General features: G+C 57.0%; 1 protein-coding gene across 2 annotated transcripts in view; it reads right to left on the bottom strand.

The window, feature by feature from the left end:
• Nucleotides 1–797: 797 nt before the first annotated feature.
• Nucleotides 798–23,915, bottom strand: part of PAX7 (paired box 7) — a 94,446-nt gene continuing 71,328 nt past the window's right edge. For both annotated transcript variants that reach the window (XM_059376430.1, XM_059376431.1), the window contains exons 8-9: nucleotides 8,046–8,292; nucleotides 798–913 (exon numbers count right to left, since the gene is read on the bottom strand). In XM_059376430.1, the coding sequence (XP_059232413.1) occupies nucleotides 798–913; nucleotides 8,046–8,292 (363 nt within the window). The remainder of the gene's footprint in view (nucleotides 914–8,045; nucleotides 8,293–23,915) is intronic.

The raw sequence follows: 23,915 nt of genomic DNA, 5'->3' as shown, positions 1-23,915 counted from the left end.
ACCCCACGTAGGGTGGGCAAGATTGGCATTTGGGCTTCAGTCTAGACGCCTGCTGTCTCTGGGTGCCTAGGTTGGGTACTTGTACCCGGCAGCCCACTGCTGGTGAACCCTGCCTCCTGGGAGGCCTCTATCTGCCCTTTCTGGTCCCCCTGCCTGGGCTAGACTCCTCTCCTACACCCAGCAGAGGTGTGTGGGGAGGGTCCTGGAGTCCTCAGAATTCCTGGGTGATTCCCCTGGGAAAACCACAGGGCTAGGGTCCTCTCTCTGCTGACATCCCAGCATCCAAAGGAGGAATGGGCTCTGGTTCTGGGCCAGAGATCCACCTGCCAGGGCTAGTTCCCAGCGCTTCCAGCTAAGAGTGACCCTCTGAACTCCACCCCCACCTCTGGCCAGGGCACTCACTGGAGTCTGGTCCAAAGGGCTCTAGTACCTCATCCCAGTCACCATCCTCCTTTGGGTGCCCAAGGTACTCTTTTCAGGGTGAGCTTCCAGTTCTGTGCCTGAGATAGCACAGAGACCAGGACAGGATTTGACTAGGGGGAGGACTGCAGGCTTAACCAGAAACCCTCCGGGGGAGACAGTGGAGGGGCAGATTCCAAGGGGGTCACTCTGGGCTCCTGAACATAAGTGAATGGTAGACTGGCTGCACATCTCCAGAGCACTGGCTATGAGAAGGGAATGGGCTCCTTTCCTGGCCTCCTGGGACCCCAGGGCAATGAAAGGACGGAGGCTGGGAGGCTCGGGGATCAGTAAGGGCTGGACTGGGACTTGGTCTGGGGCAGGTTGTCCCAGGGGCCCTAGTAGGCCTGGCCAGTTTCCACAGGCAGGAGTCCCAGCACAGCAGAATGCTCCCCAAGCTTCATACGACGCTGTGTGGAGAGGCTCACGTTTTTGGCCAGGTAATCAACAGCAGCTGGAGGAAAAAAAAAAAAAAGAAAGAGAAAATCCTAGACATTGAGGTTCTTTTTGCCGATTCTTCCATCTGCCCCACATCCATCCGTCCATTTATTCATTCATTGATTCATCCATCCACCCTTCTGTCTACTTGTTCTTCAATCCATCCATCCATCCATCCATCCATCCATCCATCCATCCATTTATTCATTCATTGATTCATCCATCCACCCTTCTGTCTACTTGTTCTTCAATCCATCCATCCAACCATCCATCCATCCATCCATCCATCCATCCATCCATCCATCTTGTCACGAAACTCTTGCTCTTATCTCCTCTCTGACCATGCAACAAATAATTTACTTAACACTTACTATTTGCTCAGTTCTCTCATGGGTTCTGTAAGAAGCTACAGAGGATATCTACATTGCTGACTGAAGAATTAGTTCCAACACACCTGTATGTATGTCTGTTATGGGGAAAGTCCAGTGAATCTCACAGAGCCCAGGTAGTAATGAGGGCAAGGTCCTTCTGTCTTCTCTGGACCCTGAGCCCAGCTCATGGATGAGGCAAAGCAACATCCCTTACTCAAAAGCAAAGCAGAGATTAAGAGCCTCTTATGGTTTGGGGGGTGGGTGGGAGGGATGGGGTGGCTGGGTGATGGACATTGGGGAGGGCGTGTGCTATGGTGAGTTCTGTGAATTGTATAAGACTGATGACTCATAGACATGTGCCCCTGAAACAAATAATACATTATATGTTAATAAAAAATGTTAAAAAAGAAAGCAAAGTAGAATTTGCAATTGAGCTGAGGGGTAAATGCAGAAGGAGAAGCCAGGACCCTGATACGAAGAGAGCTGAGGCCTTTAGCTTTGAAGTTCTGGCCATCCAGATGGGGAGAGGAGAGTCTGAGCATGCATGAGCAGTGGAAATGAAAACCTCTGTGTAGTCATGGGCACGAGCGTGAACGCTGACATATGAACAAGGCTCACACGTGTACATGCGGGCAAGCCGTGTGTACCTGTGTGAGTAGAACAGTGGGGATGCCTGTGCACACACAGGTAGATGCGTACAGGTGGGTGGCACCTAAGCCGGGCACACGTGTCCGTGTATGTGTGTGTGTGCAGGTGTGACTGCTGGGTCAAGCGTGCACGTGCTCTGTCTTGATTGTATGAACTGCGCCTGCATGAGGCTACTGCAGAAGTCAGCGCTGGCCAGGTGACTTGGCTGGCATGTGACCAAGGTCTCTTGAGGCACAGAGATGCCTCCTCCGAAGCCGGAATCCATAGCTGTGGCCAATCCAAATCCTGGGATCTCTTGGATCCATGAGGTGAGAAGTAATCGAATGAGTGCTGCCTTGGAATCACAAGGCCTGGCCCGATACTCTCCCTGTCACCTGCCCACTGAGGGACCGTGAGGGTAGGGCCAGGAGGTGTGGGCACCGCCAGTGGGCAAGGCCCAGGGAAGTGAGAGGGCAGTTATCAGTAATTGGGGCCATATTCCCTAGAGGTTCAAATCCTGCACCCACCAACTTCTACTCTGTGATCTGGGGCACACCAGCTCACCTATACAAGCCTCAGTTTCCCTGTCTATAGAACGAGAATGATGATAGCACCTAGGTCAAAGAATTGTGGGGCATGAGGTGAGAAAATGTATATGAAGGGATTCAGTGCTCAGTGAGCTCAATGGCTTTGGGCTTTTGTAGGATTGGGATTCAGTGGGATTCCTACCTGATGAAGGTAGGAAGGAAATGAGGTGCGAATGAAACAACTCAGAGTCCCAACTCTCTCTGGTTCATGCAGCTTTGGGCAAGTCACTTTGCTTCTCCAGGCTGGTTTCTTTGTCTATAAAATGGGCACAGTAAATCCCAGCCTCATCAAGGGCTTTTATGAGGATTAAATGAGATGATGCACTTTAAGATGCTGGGCATAGAGGGCTCAGGGATTGCACCTAGTTTCCCAAAGATATGCAAATGTCCTGGGGTTTTTGGAGTGCCTGGATGGGCCCTGTGGTCCTCAGCTTCCCAGGTTCTTGAGCTGGAGCTGAGACCCTGAGTGGTGTCCCTGAGGTCACCCAGCCTCCAGACTCCCAGCTGGTAGCACAGAGGTGGTGGTGGCCAGCCTTGTCCTGCCTTGGGTCTGCCCCTCACTCTGGGTGGAAGCATGAGAAGCTCTGATCTCTGGCCTCAAGCATCTCATCTCTGCTCCTTGGAGCAGGTCTTATCTGGGTCCTGGGGGACCTGGAGGAAGCCGAACTGCAGAGCAGCAGCAGGAAGAGAGGAAGGAGCTGCTGCCTACTGAGCTGGTGCTCCGCCCATCCTGGTCTAAGTGCTTCCTGTGTGCTCACTTCCATGATCCCATTTTACAGATGATGCGGCTGAGGCCCGACCCTAAGACACTGTGTAACTTGAAAGGTCGTATGGCTCTTAGGCTGTGGAGCCAGATTTCAAGGCCAGGTGTTCTGGTGCCAGCTCCTAACCACCCCCACACCTTTACTGGCAGCGTCCTACAGAGAAACCCCTGATGTGTGCACAACACTTAAGGGGCTACGAAGCACTCTACACCCCAAATCCTGCACTGGCCCCATTCTCTACTCTAGGACATGTGAGGGGTCCCAGGGCATGTGGTCAAGCCAGGTGACCTTTCCTGACTAGCTGAAGGCTCCCCCTGATTGTGCCTCACACCCGACTCTATGCTGGGCTCTCCAGCTCTTCCGGGGTGTGGAATGGAAAGGTCTGGCTGGGAGGAACAATCAGAAGGACAAAGCCTGATCCCTCCTGCATTGCGCACTCACTAGAGGCTGGGTGGACGCAATCTCATTTCACCTCTCACCGATCCCAATAATCTCAACAATGGTACAGCTGTTCCCATTTTCCAGAGGTGGAAACTGAGGCACAGAAAGGTTGCTGACCCACAGTCAGACATAGCCTGTGAGCTGGAGGAGACCAAATTTGTCCTGCTTGCGCCTGTGGTCACTCTGGGTCATCCTTTTTAGCCTCTCGCGGCTGCCAGACAGGGCTCAGCGGACAGTAGGACTCACGTCCTGTCAAGATGGGCAAGGAGACACCAAGAAACTCAACTTTGCTGATGAGCAGCCAACTTCAAGGGCAACCCTCCTGCCGCACAGGCTGCCTCTCCCTGGGGTCGAGCTGGAGGCCGGTGAGGGTGGGGCTGTGACATTTCTCATTACGGCCTCTGTCAGTGGCCCTCCCTGTCCCTCTGTCTCTCCGCGTCCCTTCTCCTCTGCCTTGTGCCCGCGCCTGGGCTCTAAATGTCTCAAATTAGATTAATCGGGAGTTGGCAGGAGATGCCAACCAGTAAACAAATCTCAGCCATCACCGCCTCGTCAGCCCGCGGCCCCAGAGGAGGACCCTTCTAGACACAAATTCTTATTAGACTTGTCAGATCTATTAAAATTCTTTTCACACTTCTGCGTTCTATCAGTCCCATCATTAGTACGGCCCTGGCCTCTGGGAACGCCAGGGCCATACTAATCTGCTGTGTGCCCCGTCCCTGCCCCCTGCCCCCACCCCCTCCAGGGACAGGAGAGACAGACAGATGGACAGATGATGGCCGGGGACAAGCAAAGAGGGTGTGGAGGTGTCCCTGGGAAGACAAGAGGCCCAGGAAGAGGAATGGACTCTCCTGCGCAGGAGTCTGGCCACGTGCACGTGCCCCGCCCACCAGCAAGGCTCTCTGAGGGCGGGGCTGTGGGCGTGGCTTCATTCACACAGAGGCGGGATCTCAGGCAAATAGCCTCTCTGGGATCCCCTTCCTCCTCTGTCCCCCAGGAATAAACCACGTGCACCACACAGGGCATCCATGAGAGTGAGACCCACAGCAGGTGCTCAATAAACCTCGAAGCCACGTGTCTAGACACACGTCAGTGCACACTCAGGAATCAATGTGTGTGTGTGCAGCTCTCTGTGCACTGGTGCCTGTGGGGTCACGGACGTGAATCTGTTATACAAACGTGGGCCGAGATGTGTATCATTACTGGGTGTCTGACTCAAGTCGGTGGTTTGGCCAAAAGAGAAATGGGTTGGAAGTTAGGGGACCCAGGGCCCATCGTTCATCTCCTGTGTGACCTTGGGGAAGTCCCTAGGCCCTCAGAGCATTAGCTCTTGCATCTGTAAGCTGAGGACAAATAAAATCTACTTGGGGTGGGGTTTTGAGGATGGCATGAAATGAGCCATCAGCCCCATGCGTGGGTGGGACTCACGCTTGGGACAGATGGGAGCAGGGGATGGGCGGACCAGGGCACAGAGGCTGTCCGGGATGTGCACTCTTGCACTTGGGCTGGGAATCCAGTCATAGGTGTATTTGGTCTCCCATGAACATGGGGCAGGTGGTCCATGGCAACTTGATGCGTCCCTGTCCCTGGCTGTCCCAGAATGTCAAATGCGAGGAAGAAGGTGCAATGGAAAATCTCGGGGTGGGGGGGGTGTCTCGTCCCTGGATTCCCATTTCCCGGATGGCAAAACTGAGGTTCAGGGGCAGGGGGATCTGGGGGCAGAATCAGTGATAGTGGGGCCAACTCTCCCCTGAGCCCCTCCCAGTCCAACCCTGGGACCTTTGTGGGGAGGGGTGGGGTCTGCCCCAGGGATGCCTTCTGGATAGGGTTGGAGAATATGGCTCAGGAGGAGCTCTGAGCCACCCCCTGGAGGAGCCAGGGAGGCAGGGCTGGAGCTAGAAGGGGAGAGTGAGGAGAACCGAGAACGGAAAGGAGGGAGGGGGAGGGGAATGGCTTTGGCCAGCTTCTCCCCTAGCAGAGGGGGAACAAACACTCCTTTCTCGCCTCCTGGGCCCTTTCCCTTTTGATCCCCCCTCCTTGCAGCCCCCATGCTGACTTTGGGGTTAATTTTATTTCCGACTTGGGCAGGCACCCCTGGAGCAGGGCGCGGGGCTCCGGGTGTGACTAACGCCCGCCCGGGGCCGGCCGCCGCTGCCTCCGCGGAGCCGCTCTCAACTCTTTATCAAGAGCATGTGTGTCCCGTTCGCCCTGCCCGGGCACGGGGGCTGGGGCCAGGGATCGCCCTGGGCCCCTCTGGAAACACTCGCGTGCACACGTGCGAGCCCTGCCCTCCACCCTACCTGCACACACGTGATCTACCCCCTGCACACACTTGCTCTACCCCCTGCACACACTTGTCCCTCACGCGCACCACTCCACACAGGCACGGCTACACACACGGGCAACACCACGTGTCTGTGCCCTGAGACACAGCTCTACACAGGGACACGTGGCCTCACCTAGGTACACACCGTAGCACACACGCACCCAGATTTACACACCGCCCATGTAGTGTGCGTGCCCATACACGTGTACTCCAGGACATTTACGGATCCATGGACACAGGCAAGCATCTGTGCATACCAGAACGCACAAGCGTACCCTCAGATATGGAGCCACATGTACGTATCCGCACACCCTTACACACGTCTGCACACATGCGCACCTGCTTGTTACACACATCCCCAGAATGACATATGCCCATCACAGACATCACACATACAGACACACCACCTGTGCACACCTGAATGTACACTGAAACACACGTGTATATGCAAGACAGACACACTCACAGGACCAGATGTGAGCACTTGCGTGTTCACACAGACTCACACGCCTATCACCTGGACGCAACAGGCTCATTTAAATTCAGATACGTGAACAGCCAGGTGTACACACACTCACGTGTGCCCCTCACACACTCACACATACAGCACACACCCACACACAGAGATGTGTGGGCAAACACGTGTATGCTGAATGACAGGACACACACAGACACACGAATCATACCTATCTATGCCGTGTGTGTTCTCATACACATAGGTGCACACACATGCACTGAACAGACACACACACACACGGGGCAGGGGCCATGAGCACAGCTTGGAGGTGGAGGCCGGCACAGCTGGCCCTCATTTAGCTGTGGAGGCCAAGGCCGAGTGAGGAGGAGTGGCTGGTGTGGGGGGCAGGAAGCAGAGGTCAGGGAGGCCGGCAGGGCGGCTGCGGAGGGAGGCAGCGGACGCCCTCGGGCTGGGACCTCAGCCTCTCACCCAATGCCCTTCTGATTAGTTTGACACCAGCAGGTGAGGCCTTTGCTAGGGGTGGGGAGAGGAGGGGAGACTCCTCCCGGTGACCCCCGCTCCCAGTGCCTCCCGCCTGCCCTCACACTGCCCCGTCTGGCAGCTGGAGGCTGTGGCTGGGTCACTCTGCCTCTTGTAGCCTCTGGTCCGAGGGTCACCCGCCCCCCTTCCCCAGTCCGCATCTAGGCAAGGTACCAGGGCGATGGTGGCCAGGGAGGGTACGTAAGACCAGCTCAAAGTTTGGAGCAAACAGGGCTGAGGACGGTGGGGGCTTGGGTACGGGACAGAGAGGAAAATCCAGCTGTCCCCCCTCCCCCGCACCCTGGGGCAGAAATGGTCAGGGTCCCTAGAACCACACCATCCATCATGGCAGCCGCCAGCCACACGTGGCCCTTGAGCCCCTGAAATGTGGCCGTGCCAGCGAGGAACCGGATTTTACATTTTAATTTAATTTTATCTAATTTAAATGTGAAAAACTGAAATTCGATTTAGCTTAATGATTGGGAAACTTTACAGTATATCTGGAACAACTTGGGTGTGTAAACCCACTACTCCGTTGTAATTTTATGAAATTTAAATACGGACTGAGTAGTTCTATGAAAACTTAAGTGACCGAATTAAAAAGGGCCGGATTTCTAAGATGCTGCATGAGAAAAGAAACGGGAAAACATCTCACTCATAACTCGGTATGGATTACGTGTCAAAATGATCGTTTCCCATATACCAGGTCAAACAAAAAATGTTCGCGAAAAATCATTCCACGTGCTTCTCCTTACGTTTTCAGCTGTGGCTCCCAGGAAATTGTAAATGCCCTTCGTGGCTCCTAGTACGGTTCTATGGGACGGCACTGCTCTAGAGCCACGGTAGCGGGAGTGCAGGGCCCGGGCTCAGTATCAGCTTAAGACAACAGCCCATTCTTTCTGGGCCTCGATTTCCTCATCTGTGAAATGGGCACTCCCACCCCAACACCGCCTTGCCGCTCTCTACAAATCAACAGACCATCCTCGGAGTGGGACGGGGAGAGGGAGGAGGACGCCTGGGGCGCCAGGCACTCACTTTGGCCGTACTGGCCGTACTGGTAGCCAGCCACGGGGTCCACGCTGTAGCCGGTGGTGCTGTAGGTAGGCGGGCAGTAGGACTGGGAGGTGGGCAGGCTGTCTCCTGGCTTGATGGAGTCGGCCCGCTGGCTGCAGCTGGCCGAGATGGACGTGGCCGAGTCCAGCCCACCATGCAACGGGGAGATGGAGAAGTCGGCCTGTGGCTGCGGCGGCACGGCGCTGGGGTTGCTCAGGATGCTCATTACCTGCGGGGGAGAGACGATCAGCGTGGCCAGAGCGGCAGGCTCGGAGTGGGGGGCTCGGAGGACCGGCCCTTGGCTGGGGTTGCTCCCTCGACATCCCTGTGCAGCACCAAGAGCCTCAGTTCACCAGGTTTGCTAGCCCCTGTGGGTCAGACATTTGGTGGTTTCTCCTGGTCGGATCCTGACCCATGGAATGACCCCCTCATCCAGAGCTCCAGGGGGGCAGGGAAGGGCCGCGTTCCCCTCCTGGGTATCCCAGGCCTGGCTCTAAGAGACATCGGGTGCCTGTCACATGAATGAATGAACCTACAAACTAGCTGATGTCTCGCCCATCAGACAGGAGCTCCTCTGAGACAGGAAACCGTGTCTCCCCTATCAGACTCAGAGGCTCCCATCTTCCAACACAGAGGTTAGAACAGGACCCTGGATCTAGCCCAGCTTCACCCCTGGTCCTGAGGCAGGCCTGCTCTGCTCTTGACTTGGAGATCCTGCCCCTACAATGCCAACATCCATGGTCAATCCTTTTGAAGAGCGTCGCGGGTATCTTTCTCTGAATCTGGTAACTCTCAGATGTCTGTGATCGTCACCGCGTCCCTGCTTGGACAGGATAGCAAATAGGACTGGTGATCCCAGCCTAGCTGGGAGAGGCTCACTTCTCCATACTCAGCTTAAAGAACCTGGCGTCGGTTCACAGATGTGTTCTACTTATTCCTTCAACAAACATGCACTGATGGTGACTGCAGTCCAAGGCCTCGGGCAGGGCCCTGGGTCTTCAGAGGAGGAAGAACCACAGTCCCTGCCCTCGGCAGGGGGGATGTTCTACATCTGGTGGAGGAGGCAGCAGGGAGCAGACCATCAGGATATGAAGTGGTGAGGAGCACGACAGAGTCCGTTCAGCGAGGGCTGTGGGAACCCAGGGAAGGGCCAGTCTGGTGGTCCAGGAAGGCTTCCGGAGGAGGTGACAGCTGCTGTCCAGCTCTCCAGGAGAGAGTGGGGAAAGGCAATGCAGGCCGCTAGGCGCCCCTCTGTGTGGAAGCACGGGGGTCCCGTGCCATCGCGGGAGATGATGGAGAGGCAGGCCCTTGTGCTGCCGACCCACAGGGCCCAGGACCCTGCTGGCCTCCTGGGGAAGCCACATGCCTTGTGGGAGGGAGGCTTCAGCTTCAGGTGGGAAGCTGAGCTGCTAACCCGCCCCGCAGGGAGCTGTAGCGGCAAGCTGTGTTCTCTGGTTGCCTCTCCAGAGAAGACAGCCTAGAGGCATCAGAGCAATGATCTTGTTGCTGACTGGATGCCTTCTGGAAACTTCTACCTTCTCCCCTGTGACTTGTCCCTACCAGAAACACTGAGGCAGGGCGGGCGTCGAGGGCATGGATGTGGAGTCCTCAGGCCAGGGACTGCCCCTGGTCTCCTCCACTGACAGCCTAAGGTGTCCCTTAGCAATGTGACTGCCCGCAGTCCTGAGGAAAAGAACATGACGACTGTCCCTAGTTCAGAGGGTGGCTGGGGGGCACGAGTTGGTGTCTGTGTGCCGAGGGCTTTGTGCCAGGCCAGCGCTCCTGGAGACAGGTCCCCAGCGTCCCCCGGCCTTGTCCTCCCTTTTTCCTTCCTTTCCTTCGTCTTGACATGAGCTCACACGGCTCTCCCGGTCCAGAGGCCTACCGAGGTGTGCGAGGCTGCGCCGTGAGGCCTCTTCCTCAGACGAAGTAACAGAGACCTTCAAAAGGCTAAGGCCTCTCCAGACCTCACCGCAAGCCTGTGGGGAGCAGCTCCCCACAGAGGCCTGAGCCCATTCGCCTGACAGGGTCACAACTGACTCTCCAGGGGTGGGTCTGAGCATCTGACCCCTTCAGAGGTCCACACTCCAGGGGCCGGCAGCAGCTCGTGCCCCGGGCAGCCGCTGCTCAGGGGCCCCTCGTGGCTAGGGCAGGAGCACAGCCTCTCCCTGACCCTTCCCTGGATGCTCCCGGCACAATCCCCTCACCCTGGGGCTCACCATCCTGGGTCCTTTCGCTCCCCTTTCCCCCAGAGCCAGAGTCAAGGGCACTGGGCCTGGGGAGGGCTGGTCTTTGCCTCCCCTACAGCTGTGGGGGGGATCTTGATGGTGTATCAGCCCCATCAACAAGGCAGACACGCAGGGATGGGGGCGCGAGAAGGGGAGGGTCCGGGCAGGTGTCTAGCTACTCTGGGCCATGGCCTGACCCGTGGAATTTCCTGAACTCACACTCTTCAGTGGGAGGGGTACAGGGAAGGTGGCAGGAAGGACCCCCCGAAGGGGTTGGTGGGGAAGGAGGCCTGAAAGTGTGGGCTGTGTTTGTTGCTTTCCGACTGTGCAGACGGGTTCTCTGGGGCCTGGGAGATTTGCTGTGTGTCTGGGCGGGATCTGAGGGCGAACTCAGGAATCTAGCATTTGCCAGGGGGCTAGGGGACCTGATTCCCTTCCATGTTACCCGTCAGGTGCCCAATCTAGACTCCACTTTCCATCTGATTTAAGAAAATCACCGCCCACTCCATGTCCACCCCCGCCCACCACCGCCCCAATATAAGCGTTAACCCTGCTCTCCCCTGGAAGGAGGCCTGGACTCCAAAATTAGACTCAGAGGCTCAGGAAAAACACACAGACCCCATTTCCCATCCTTTAGGAGGATAACCGTGGGCACGGGGAGACTCTCGGGAGGGTCTTGCAGCTCTCGTGAGACCCCGGTTTAATCCTCCCTCCTGCGCTCCGCCAACACACCAAGCCCACAAGAGACGATGGAATGCAAGGGGAGAAGCATGTTTTGGGATGGGCTGGGAGCTATGCACAGACGGTGCTCATCCTGGCAGACAGAGACCCACAGAGAACTGCCACAGATCTGACCACAGCATTCAAGAAAGATCAGTGGCTCGGCACCTGGGTGGCTCAGTCGGTTAGGTGTCTGCCTTTGGCTCAGGTCGTGATCCCAGAGTCCTGGGATCCAGCCCCACATTGGGCTCCCTGCCTAGGGGGGAGTCTGCTTCCTCCTCTCTCAGTTGCTCCCCCAGCTTCTGCTCTCTCCTCTCTCTCTCTTGCTCTCAAATAAATAAATAAAATCTTAAAAAAAAAAAAAGATCAGTGGCTCCTCATTACCTCCCAGATAAACAGGACCAAGTCTTTTTGTGATCAGACCGCTACCTACCTGCTCTAACTCCTCCCTCTCTTCCTGCCTTACACATTGCGTCCTGGCTACCAAGTGATATGGGGTTTCCCGAAGACATCTGTCATTCATTCATTCATTCAACAAACATTTCATAGAAGGCTACCATGTGCCAGGCTGCAGAGAGGGCTGGACCCACCTTTGCCCCACCAGCACAGACACTGTGCCTGCTACATACTAGGAACCCAGAAAAACCAGCTGAATTCATGGATATCACTTAACAAGTCTGTAGTGAGCACCTATTACGTGCCAGACGTTGAGCTGGGCATGGAGGATGCAGCAGTGAGCACCAGCTACTCCATGCCCTCGTGGAGCCAGCCTCTCCTGAAGGAGGCTGACAACAAACCAGTAAATACAGAATATAATTTCTGATGCTGAGAAGTGTTTATAGAGGAGAGACAAAGGGGATAAGTACAGTAGTCAGGCAAGAGCTCCCCAAGAAGTGCTATCCAGCAAGACCAGAAAGAGCCAACCAAAGGAGGATGTAGCAGAAAAGCTTTGCAGGCAGCGGAACCAGCAAGTGCAAAGGCCCTGGGGTGGGAGCATACCCAGCAGGTTTAAGAAATAGGAAGAAGGTCAATGCTGAGAGTGAAAATCCTGAGAGCTCCAAGGCCTCTTGGAGTTTGTCAGAAGGGGCTTGTGTGGTGCTCAGGGGCTGGGGCTGGGGGGCGCTCAGCACCAGCTTCAGGCCAGGGGAGATTTTTCCCGTAATGGGATTTGTTCAATGGGATTTGCCCCGGAACATCAAATCAAATCCACATCTGGGAGAGGTGTGAATGAGGATGCAAGGAGGCTGCACACTCTCTCCCGCAGTCCCTGGCGGCCTCTGGATCAAAGGGCTGCCATTTCAACCCGTGCCAGGTCTCCAGGCATGGCAGTTTCCAAGCAAGTGGGACAGGACCCAGCTGAAGAGAGGTGGTAGCATGGACTCCTCGAGCAACCGAGCTAATATTCCCCCTATTATGCAGACAGGGAAATTAAGGCACAGGGAAGAGGAAAGGCACACCCCGGAGCACCAAGCCAGGAAGCGGCAGGGTTGGGATTTGAACCCGGGTCTTCCTGACCCGGAGCTGTGCTGCTTCCTACTAGGCTGTGCCAGAGACAGTGGGGAGAGAGGCCCTTGACAACCTGGCAGTGGGGGGTGCTGAGGACCCAAGTGGCCCTCTGTGGCCCCAGGCTGGCCCCTGGACCCCTGGAAGCCCCTCTTCGCCGGCAGAAGCAGGAAGCTTGGGCCAGGGTTAGCGGCCCAGCCAAAGTCTGGGGCCTGCAAACTTTTGAACTTGAGGAAGTCCCAGTCTGATGCGGTAATCCACCCCCCTCAAGAATGCTAAGGCCTCTCCCCCGGTGGGTTTTACTTTTTTCCCCGTGACCTTGCTTTCGCTAATGTATTACTTCTTGGTACGTTACCGTTACTAACTCAAAATCAATACCGACCTCCACATCTGTAAGGTTTTATCTGAAGGCAAATCTCCGGGCTGTCTGTCAGGCTGAGTGACAGCCGTCCCTTCCACGGGCCCCCACCCGCCGCAGCCCCCGCCCGCCCCCAGCCCCTTCCTCTCTCTCTGCTCTAAATCAGTCCCAGCCTCCACCAGACTAAATCAATAAGGGGCGGCCTCATCCCCCTTCCGCCGCTGGGGAGAGGCTTGCAGGTTTGGGGGGTGCGGGCTGCAGGAGCCCCGTGCCAGCCCCTCCTTCCACATCCTCCGCTCACCACCCCCTCCCCGGGACGCGGTGGCGCTCTCCCCTCCTTTAAAAGAAGGGGATGGGAAAAATGTAATTAAGTCCCTCCGCTCCTGAGCTGGCCCCAGGGCCTGGGACCGAGGAGGCTGAGCGGTGGGATCTGCACCCTCTGTGATAACCAAGCGCGCTTCGGGAGCGAGGCTGCAATTAGGGGATCGCCATCACGGGGGCTCCGTGGCAGGGTGCGGGGTGGGCGCCTGGGGACCGCGGAGGGACACAGAGGAGACAAGCAGGGGCAGGGATCACGCCTGCAGAGGTCAGGACAGTGGGACCTGGAGATGGGACCACGGCTGGGAGGTGGCCAAGGACCACCGGGACCTGTGTCAGCAGGTCAGGGCGCCCCCACCTCCGCAGGGCCAGGGGGGACCCCGAGGCCCCAGAGGGACTCAGCTATTTGCCGCCGGCCAGAACACCAGCACCAGCACCAGCATCCGGGCTCCTCCGCGGGTGAGCTGGGACCCTCGGTGATTTCTTGAACCTTCTGTGCCTCAGTTTTCTCATCTGTACGATGGGCATGGCAAGAATTGTAGCTACCTATAGGGGCATTGTAACTGAGGAAATGCACCTGGAACGTTTCAGGCAGTGCCGGGCACTGGGGCCTGTTCTCAGCACAGGCTCGCACTCCCCCTCGGCTTTCACTTGGAGAAGGCAGGTGGCCTGAGCTCGACATCAACTGGAGGGCAGATTCCCGGAACTCCTCCCTGCCCTGACTGTGTCCTTCTCATCCCTTCACACAGTGAGAGCTTTCTGGGTGGAGAAGCCCTGCCCCCACACAGAAGGGCATGGGCCCTGACGGCCAGTCTGTGAAGTCTCCAGCAGAAGCTGAGGCCTGAAGGGGGTGGTGACTTCCACTCCAGGAGAGTGTCACCACAGACCAATGGCACACCATCCCCCGGGCTTACTGACACTCCTCCTGCCCTCAGCCTGGAGAGGGGCTCCCTGAGCACTTTCATCTCCATTCCAACTCAGATCTCTGGGTCACTTCTGATTCTACAAGAGGTGAGGGAGGGGGGCATGTTTGGAAGGCAGCCTGTTCCCACCATCAGGGGAGAAGGCAAGGGCACAGATGGCCAGGAATGGAATGCAACGCTTGAACTTCATGGTCTATGTCTCTGTGAGCTGAGGGATTACCAGGGGCAGCCTAGCTCACAACGCACCCTGGTCCCCAAGGGCCTGGGGCCTGGAGTCCCTCCCTGGGTGCAGATGGAGCTCACTGGGGTTGACTGAGGGCAGGGGAGGCGGGACACGGCTGCCCCATTGGGCTCTGTCTGCCCAGTTGCTGCCTCCCCACCTTGGCTGCCTGCTGGAATCAGCGGGGAAGTCTTTCAAAATGCCGACACAGTGGGGACAGGATGCCTGGATGGTTCAGTAGGTTAAGCCTCTGCCTTCAACTCAGGTCATGATCCCGGGGTCCTGGGATGGAGTCCCGCATCCGGCCCTCTGCTCAGCAGGGAGCCTGCTTCTCCCTCTACTTGCCTCTCCCTCTGCCTGCTGCTCTCCCTGCTTGTTCTCTCTCTCTCTGACAAATACATAAAATCTTAAAAAATAAATAAATAAAATGCCAATGCCAGGGGTGCCTGGATGGCTCAGATGGTTGGGTGTCCGCCATTGGCTCAGGTCATGCTCTTGGGGTCCTGGGATGGAGCCCTGCATCAGGGCCCCCTGCTCAGCAGGGAGCCTGCTTTTCACTCTCCCTCTGCCCCTTCCCCACCTCGTGCTGCCTCTCTCCCTCTCTCTCCTCTCTCTCAAATAAATAAAATCTTAAAAAAAAAATATATATATATATATACACATAATGCCGCTGCCAGGATCTCTTACCCTGGAGATGCTGATTAGTTGGTCTAAGGGTCTGGACATCAGGAGCGTTTAAAGCCTGCTGCCCCTGCTGCCCCTGGTGATTCTAATGCGAAGCCAAGTTTGCGAGCCACTGCTTTCAAATCATTGTTATTACCGCTACACACACATAGTAATGACGGCAAGTCCTCACCCACGTGGAGAAGACATGGGCGCGCACACCAAACACACTGACACGCGTGCTGACTGCACACGGCCTTAGGCAGACACACCAACACGAACACACAAAGAATGATACACATGAAAAAGTGTGCATACGCACACAGCTGGGTCACAGCCCGTCACATGTGTCACAGACCCACACGCAAACACGCACACACGTTCACACACACTGCAACCTCACAACACAATCGCCAGCTCACGGAGGCAAGCCTACAAGCCTATGTTCACCTTACCGCAGCCTCCAGTGGACCCCCCAGGCACACATCACACAAACACACCCCCCAGCCTGTCCCACCGCCGGGCCCCAGCTCCTCACTGGGATTAGTGCAAGCGAGAAATCACCCACCCAGGCAGCCAAGCACCCCCCTGCTCCCCCTCTCTCCTGCTCCCGTCTTGCTAAGAGGATCGGCCCCCTCCCCTCTCCCTGCCCCCTGTGGACAGCGGTAATGGGCTTCGGGTGCTGACTTTGAGCTTCCAAACAAGATTTCCTGCCAGCCTCCCCATCCCCGCCCCCCCTTCGCCTTCCATCTCTCTGCCTATGGCCCTCACCCTCCCTTCACTGTGAGCATCTCAACCAGGAGAGCTGGTGCCCCGCCTGCCCGGCCCGCTCCCCTGCCCCCGCCACGCACCCCCTGACCCCAGCCTCTCTCCTGCACCACCACCAGCCTTCCGCGAATGCTTTTCTAAGCCTGGTTACTGCCATTTTCTGGCCCAGCACAGCACCTTACTGTTTCCGAAGCACTTCCCTTCAAGCCTCCAACCTTTCCAGACGAGGGACAGGCTTAGGGGCTCACTGAGAGTCACCTGGGGGAGTGGCATCAGTGCGGCAAGAACCCTCAACGCCTGACTTCTAGTCCAATACTCTGGTCCTGCGCCCAACTCAGGTCTTCTTTTACCATAGACAGCTCTAGGTCATTCTTGGGTCCGTGTGTGTGCGTGTGCGCATGTGTGCCTGTGCCTGTGTGTGTGTATGTGTACAGTGTGGGTGTACATGGGGATATCACATGTGGGAATATTGCATGTGTGTCAGAATATGATGTGTGTGCACACATGCATGTGCATGAGAGGACTGTGTATGAATATATGAACTTTGTGTGTGTGTGTGTGTCTACATGTGGGTCAGTATTGCACGTGTGTGTGTGTGTGTGTGTGTGTGTGTGTGTGTTCAAATATGTGTCCTGGGTGCCCCCTCTATCTGGTCTCCCCAAGGGAGGGTATACCCCAGGGCTGGGGATTCAGCGGGTCACTGACTGCTGTCTCTGACCGGAGGGGAACTCCCCAGCCCCAGACTCCTCTGGGTTCTCTCTCCCTCCCACGTAAAAGCCCAACACAGCTGACCTGAAAAGACCAGGAGAGAGGGTCTGTCTGTTTGCAGAGGGAGGCAGGGAGAGTAAACTCCGCAGAGAAGGTCTTCAGCCTACGCTTGGGTAAGAAGTCCCAGAGTACGGAGGAAGATGAAGGAAGGCTAAGCTGGAAAGTCTTAGGCTTGGGCCTCATCCAGAGGGATGCTGCCAGCCTTGCGGTGGCACTGACCCTGATCCTAACCCTGACCTGGATTTAGCCAGGAGCGGCTGGGGGCAGACTTGCTGTCCTAGTCCCAGTGCCTGGCATGTAGTAGATGTCCAACTAATATTGACTGAGTGAATGAATGAATGAATGAATGAATGAATTTATCTGTCTTCCCCAGCACAGGGCCTGGCATGGAGTTCCACGAATGAAAAGAAGAAATGGAGGGGTCTTGTGGCACATTCACACCCGGCTCCTCCCCTCCATGGATTTCAGAGCCCCCCCCCCACCCTGGGGGTCCTTCGGGCCCAGCGAAAGACTAAAAGTAGGGGGGATGGACTGAATGACTCCCATGCATTGTCTAAGAAGTTAAAGATACTCTTTTTGTAACACATACACACACACACACGCGTGCGCGCGCACGCCCGGACATCTCCAATGTTTGCTCTACGAGATGTTAATCTCCAAAATCTGGAAACATCTAGAAATATCTGGAAGCCCTGGAGAGGGGCTGGCTTTGGCATCCCCTCCCTGGATGGTTCCTGAGTAAGGTATCCAAGCCAGGATGGCCGGGGACTCCTGGCTGCCGGCGGGGGTGGGAGCTAGTGGGGTGGGGTGCAGCGGGATCCGGGGACCATCTCTGATGGGGCGATAATGGCGGAGGGGGATTAGAGCAACTGCTCTGAGCGGTGGCGGGGCTGGAATAGGAAGGGGCCGATCGCCGGGAAAGATATGACTATTTAAAGATAATGATTGCATAAATTTAATTAGCACAGTTTCACGCGGCAAATGGCCGTTTTGTAATTAATGTATCTGGCCTTACTAAGCATGAAAGATCCCATCTCCTCCCCCTCCCCTCCCGCTCCCCCTCCTCTGCAGCCCTAATGAAAGACAGAGAGCAAGTGACAGAAACAGTTCGTCCGTCAGTGGTTCCGCAGCTCCAGGTGTCAGGGGCGTAATTGGCTGAGCCGAGGGGAGGGGGGTGGGAGGGGGCTGGGGGGGGCGCGAAGGGGGCCTCCTGGACTCTGGGTCCAGGTTGGGAAAGGAGGGGAAGGAGGAGGCCTAGGCTCTGGGCCCCCCTGGCGTGGGGGATGCTCCCCCTTGGTAATTGCCGGAGACGAGGACACAGATTGGCCGTGGCAGGGAGTGAGTGCTGGCAGGGAGGCCTCGTTAGTACCTGGGCAGACAAGCTGGCACATATCACAATGCGTTAAGGACTCCCAGCCGTGATAGCTCAGGCCCGGCGTCCCTTCTCCAAGGAGCCAAGTCCCCGGAGCAGAATGACCAAATGCCTCCCCACCCCCACCCAACCCCGTTATTGAGAGGCTCAAAAGGAAAACTAATCATTAGCTTCCTTTATGAAGCACCTACTGTGTGCCAAGCACCTACTATGGGCAGGCAGCTCTGCCGTTCACCCCTTAAACCTACAGCGGGAAGGATGGGTATTTTCATCTTCCTGAAATTGGAATGCATTTTACCACCTGTCTTGCTGGGGCTGTCCCAGCAGCCAGGTAGCATCTGTGTCCCGCAGCAGTGACCACGGAGCTGCGTGCGAAGGTTTTCACGATGCCTTCTGATAAGATCAAGGATGGGCCAACATCGAATTGTCTTAGGTTCAAGGAAATAAGGGTATCAGCTGTTCCAGGTTCTAGGTCAGGAAACTGAGTCTTGGGGAAGAGAATTACTTCTCTGCAGTCTACACAATGAGTGAGTGCCGGACTGGGATCTGAACTCAGAAGGTATAATGCTGAAGATGATTTTCCCTCTAGCATCTACCTAAAAAACCCACTGCAGGGCGGGCTCGGAATCCTTCCTTCCCCCGTGATGCCATTCCCGGCGGGCTGGCAAAGATGCTTGGCTGACTCCGTAGGAAAGCCTCTTTGTTAGGTGCGGATAGGGATCAGTCATGGTGACGTCCTTCAGATTCAGAACAGCCTGGTTTTCCTGGAGGATGACCAGGTAACAGAACGGAGAGGGTTCCTGCTGGTCTGCCCCTTACCCTCGCGCTGTGACCGTCTCGGGGCTGTGTGCACACCCACCTCTCCGACAAGGCCCCTCCACCGTCTTCACCCGCCGGCCTCTGCCAGGTTCGGCCACCAGCCCCTGCCCGGTTTTCTCGGGGTGCGGGGAGGCCCCAAGCCAGCCTAGGCTGGGTGGAACAGGGCCCAGCCAGCCCTCTCCTGGACCAAATTCAATTTCAAAGCTTAATGAGTTTGCAGAGGAGCCGGGTGAGCTCGTTGACGCTACTCTTTGCCGGCTGGGTGGTTCCCGGCCGGGCCACCGAGCGCGCAGCGGCCCAAGCAGGGAGAGCCCTGGGCTCCATCGACGGTGGCGGGGGCACGGAGCGAGTGAAAAATGTCAGAGCAAATTGTTCTTGACAGCGTTAATATCTGCACCTCATAGCAATAATTACATGTAAATAAATAGCAAAATCACAGTCAGCTGGAGGCAGCTTGGGGAGGACAGACGCGGCTAAGGACCAGCTGGGGACCCGAATGCATTGCTCCAACCCTTTCTTCCCTCCTTCGAGTCTCTGCTCCCCCCCTCGCCCGCAACCAGATCCTTGCTGCAGCACGGAACAGAGACCTCAAGTTCCTGGCCGCTTGTATTAAAAATGGGAGGGAAAAAAGAACACGTTGGGACCCCCCCCCCCCCATGGCTCACCCTGTTCTCATCCAGCTGTGGGGGGACAGCTGGAACAAGCATCTTCCCCGCCTCTTCCTCTCCTCTCTCTCCGAGCATGTCCCTCCACCTGCGGGTCTCTTAGAGAGACTCGCCTCGGAAACCCACATCCCTGCCCTGACCCCTGTCCCGGGCACCGTGCTGGCCGTCTCCTGGCCTTGACCTCCGCACAGCTGCCCCGACCCAGGTCCTCCTTCTGCACTCTCTGCTTCTCCGATCCAATCACTTTCTCGGTCACCCAGACCCCACACGTTCCTCAGCCTCTTCGCCTCCCCGGCCAGCCCGACAGCCCTGCTGCTGAGCAACAACACACATCACACGAAAGTCACCAGCCGAACGTGGTGCAGCATCCTGACACGACCCTACTTTACAGCCCCATTGTGACCAACAAATATGGCGGTGCCGTGGCCAAGAACCCAAAAGGCGCGTGCGTGTCTGTGTCGCAGGTCTGTGTCCCCAGGGCCCCGAGAGTACACACTCAACCCGTAGCAGGGGGACTTTGAGAGGAGCTGAGAAGCCCAGTGTGCGACCAGAGTCGCCTCTTGCTATCCCACTGGTTGGCTTCTGTGCTTCTGTCTGCAAAAGCAAGGACCAGTCTTACCCACGTCTGGGTTCACAGTCCTTAGCAAAAGGCTCCCCGGAGGTGTTTGGGGGACCAGGAAAAGAAACCAAAAGGAAGTGGAAGGGCTGAGACAGGAGAGGAAGGAAGGAAGAGGCTAGGAAGGTGGGAAGGGGGGAGAAGAGAGGAAGCGGCTGCCCAGGCACCTGACACTCTGCAGATGAGCCCAGGTGTACCGCAGTGGCTGGCCTGAACCCAGGGTTCCATCGCTCCCCTCCCCAGAGAGACCCACGGGCCTGTCCTCCAGGGACCCAGGCTCCCTCCTACTTCCTGTCTGCACTGTAGAGAGTTCCCCTGTCTGAGCTCCGCTGCCCCAGGAGAAGGAGCGCGGAGGGCCCTCCAGCGCCGTCCCTGCCCGGCCTGCCTCGCCTGCGCAGGGCAGGGAACGCAGGCTCCATTCTTCACGAAACAAATATCTTCTCCAGAGCAGCCCCGCGTCCCACACTGTCTTATTTAGTTCACCGACTAATCCACTTATCGAGGATAAAGCGCCTGTGAATCCCCATTTGATAAAGGCAGTCACAAAATTAGCAAAAACGTGCCCACGGCTCCGACGTACCAAACAAACAAGAGGCTGGGGATGGCTGCGGAGAGATGTTGTCTCTCTCTGGTCCCCGGGCCCCCGCAGAGATGCGGGAAGAGATAGCAGCTTTCTCACGGGGCGCTGCAGGCTGGGAAGGCGATGCCACGGGTTATTTGGGAAGGGGGCTGGGCAAGTGGGGAAAGGAGCTGGAATGGGGTCCCGGCTCCCTCCGACACTGCGTGCACCCCAGTGCCAGGCCGGGGCCCCAGCTCCCAGTATGGCCCAACTCCATGACCCTGTGCCCATCACACGTCCAAATACCACTGCTCAGCATCCTGGCTGACGGCCCTTCATGGCTTTCACTCTATTTGGACAGCGTTCCAAGCCTTGCATGTGTTAACTAATTTCTCTGCTCCTCACTATACCCCTGGGAGATCGGTACCCACATTTTATAGAGCAGGAAACCAAGGCACAGAGAGGTCAAGTCACTTGCTCAAGAACACACAGCTGCTAGCTACTGCCTCCAGCTGGAGAGTTATTATTGAAAACTCTTCCACTCAACCCTGGCCAATTCAAACTTAGTCTCCATCTCTGACTATGGTCCTCAACCCTGACAGCAGTCCGACCACCTGGCTGTACCCGCCCCATGATTCATGGCCCCTTCCCCTGCCACAGCAAACAGCCTTCAAGTTGCTGAAGCCTGGATGCCCCCTCCAAAATCTGACAATGCCAAATTCAACTCTCTGTGCCTCTGTCCGAGTCAATGTTATTCTTTGCCCCACGTCCACCATTAGCGACTGTGGCATCTAGCAGAGCCCAGAAGTCTCCCCGTGTCGCCCCAAGGGGCTCCAAGCCCTTCGAGGACACTACCTCCTCTCGACCACAGCAGCTGGGTTGTTAATGCCATCACACAGATGGGAAAACAGAGACATGAATAAAACCTCAGCCTGAGCCAACCGACCCGTCTGAGCGTGGCTTCGAGGAAGGGATCTTTTCTCTGTTCTTGGTGGCTGGAGAAGGTGCAGGAAGAGGAAGGCACAAGGAGAGGCTTCTGGAAGGCTCAGTCCCTGTGCTGCCCACACAGCCGCTGGCTTGGGGAGGAGGGGCTGGTCTCTGGCCTGGGGGGTGTGGGGACATTAATCACAGGGAGCACCTGTGGTGGGGGGCATCTGGAACTAAAAGGAAACACTTGTCAGAAGGGCAGGACTTCTTAACCCAAGGCTCTGGGGGCTCTGAGACCAACCACTGCCCCGCCAGGAGGCCAGGGCCAGGAGCAGGGCATCTGGGGGTCAGGCCCGGGCAGCCCCCTTTGCTTGGGAAAAGGTGCTGCCATGGACACCCGGCCTGCCGAGGGGAGGAGGGAGCACAGAGCAGCAGGCTACGGTCAGGGCATGAAGACCCCTTTCTGCTGCTGCTGCCTTCCTGCAGGAGGACGGAGCCAAGGGCACACAGCCGGGAGGTGGTGAGGCTGCGGCTCCTGCTGCTGCGGCTCCTGCTGCAGAGCCCGCTGTATCTCCCTCAAACCCTCTCTCTCTCCGTGTGCCCCCTCCAGCTTCGGGGGGCCCCTCCTGTCTCAGCTCCCGGTCCCCACCCCACTTCTGTAAGTACGTGTCCCTCCAGTTGGGCCCCCGAGTAGCCATCGGGCCCTGCTTGCTGGCCTGTGTGCTCTTTGTCTTCCTGCCCCCGTCCCTGCCCCTGTCTGCACGCCCCTCCCCGCATAGCTCTGTCTCTCCATTTTTCCTTCTCTCCCCCCTGTTTCTGTCTCTCACAGTCTCTGGGTGTCTCTCTCTTCCTGTTTCTATGCCTCCATGGGCTTCTCCCCCAGACTCTCTTTATCTCCCCCTACCTCTCTCCCTCTCTCCCCATGCCCCCCCGCTGCTGCTCCGTTTCCCTGAAGCAGCTTAGACCCTGTCTCTCTCTACGGGTCTGCTGGTGTCTCTCTGCCTTTCACTCCTGCATACCTCCAGCAGGAGGCGCCTCCCGCATCCACCTGGAGCTTCCTCCGCCAGACCTGAGCCCACCCCGCCCCGCCCCACCCCGGGGGGGCCAGGCTCACACCCTGGCCCAGCTGGCTGTCACCATAGCATAGGACTGCCCGGCCAGGGGAACACTCAGGCCACCTCCCCCGCTCCCCTGCTTCTCCTCTAGGCCTTCCCTGCAAGGCCCCTCCCTTCTCTTGCCTCTGCTGTCCAGGGCGGTCCACTGAGTCACTGCAGGGAGCTCACGGGGATTCTGAGGGCCGGGCAGTTGCACAGGCCCCTTCAGCCAGCGCTTCTCAAACTTTCCTGAATCCCCTGGGAACTTGAAATCCAGACCAGACCCAGAGCAGCCAGGGTCTAGTCCAGCCTCTGCCTGTCCTGGCAGCCCAGCACAGAGGGGAGTTTCCTCTCTGCCATCTGGCAGATCTGGGCTTTGGATGCCAACGTTATCCCTTGTTCTTGACCTTGACCTTTGGCTCTCTGAGTATGCAAAATGGGCCTGACGATTCCAGGCCCTCAGGATTCAGTGAAGATCAAATCATGGAACAGGGCAGAGGTACTCATGGATATCCAGGTTCTAAACAAATCGATGATGTCATTGCCGTCACTATGGACAGTATCAGAGCTGAAAGAGCCACCCTGTTCCTGCTCCTTCGGGAGCCAAAGCAGGGAGGGACCCCATTTGGGACAGCTGCTTCCTCCCTAGAGAGGAAGCATGGAATCAGCTGGGTTTGAGGTCAGCATCCAGGGGACCTGGGGGAGAACATGGGGAGTTAGGGGAGCGGGAGCTGGGGTGGGAGCACTATCTGTGGTGGGGAAGGGAAGGTAGGCCCTGTGGGAGGCTCAGGAACTTCTGCCTTGGGCATCATGTCTCAATTGCAGCCTGGGTGTGCCCCCTTTGTATAAGACACTTGACAGCGGCCCTTGTAGGACCTCTACCCTCCAACCTCGAACATCAGACCCACTGTCTGGAGAGAGGAGTGCATGCTGAGCCCTCATACTCTTGCTGGTCCCCAAGAGACCATCAGGATGGAGGGACAGGAGCTGGGCAGGGGTGGGTCTTCCTCACACATCTCACCCCGCTTTCCTCTTCTGGTGCTCCACACTCCAGATTTCCCAGGGCTTTGTGTCAAAGTGGGGATAGCCCATGGCACCGGGAGCAGAGGCAGAGCTGAAGGCAAGGCTGTCCGTCCAGCCACTGGCACACCGACTCGTGCCCTCTGAAAAGCCTTGTTAATCCCTGAGTCCTTCTAGGCAGTGAAAAAGGTGCAGGGCCGCCGTGGGTGTCTGTCCTCGTAAGAGGAGGCACTGGGTCGAGTTCACTCTTTCTAGGATGCTTTCTGCCTTGGACCCTGCTGGAAAGGATCTGAACAGTTCAGTTCAGACAG

This window comes from Mustela nigripes, chromosome 14 (assembly GCF_022355385.1).
Source record: "Mustela nigripes isolate SB6536 chromosome 14, MUSNIG.SB6536, whole genome shotgun sequence".
NCBI classification, from domain to species: domain Eukaryota; kingdom Metazoa; phylum Chordata; class Mammalia; order Carnivora; family Mustelidae; genus Mustela; species Mustela nigripes.
This window is presented reverse-complemented; position numbering and strand designations above follow the sequence as displayed.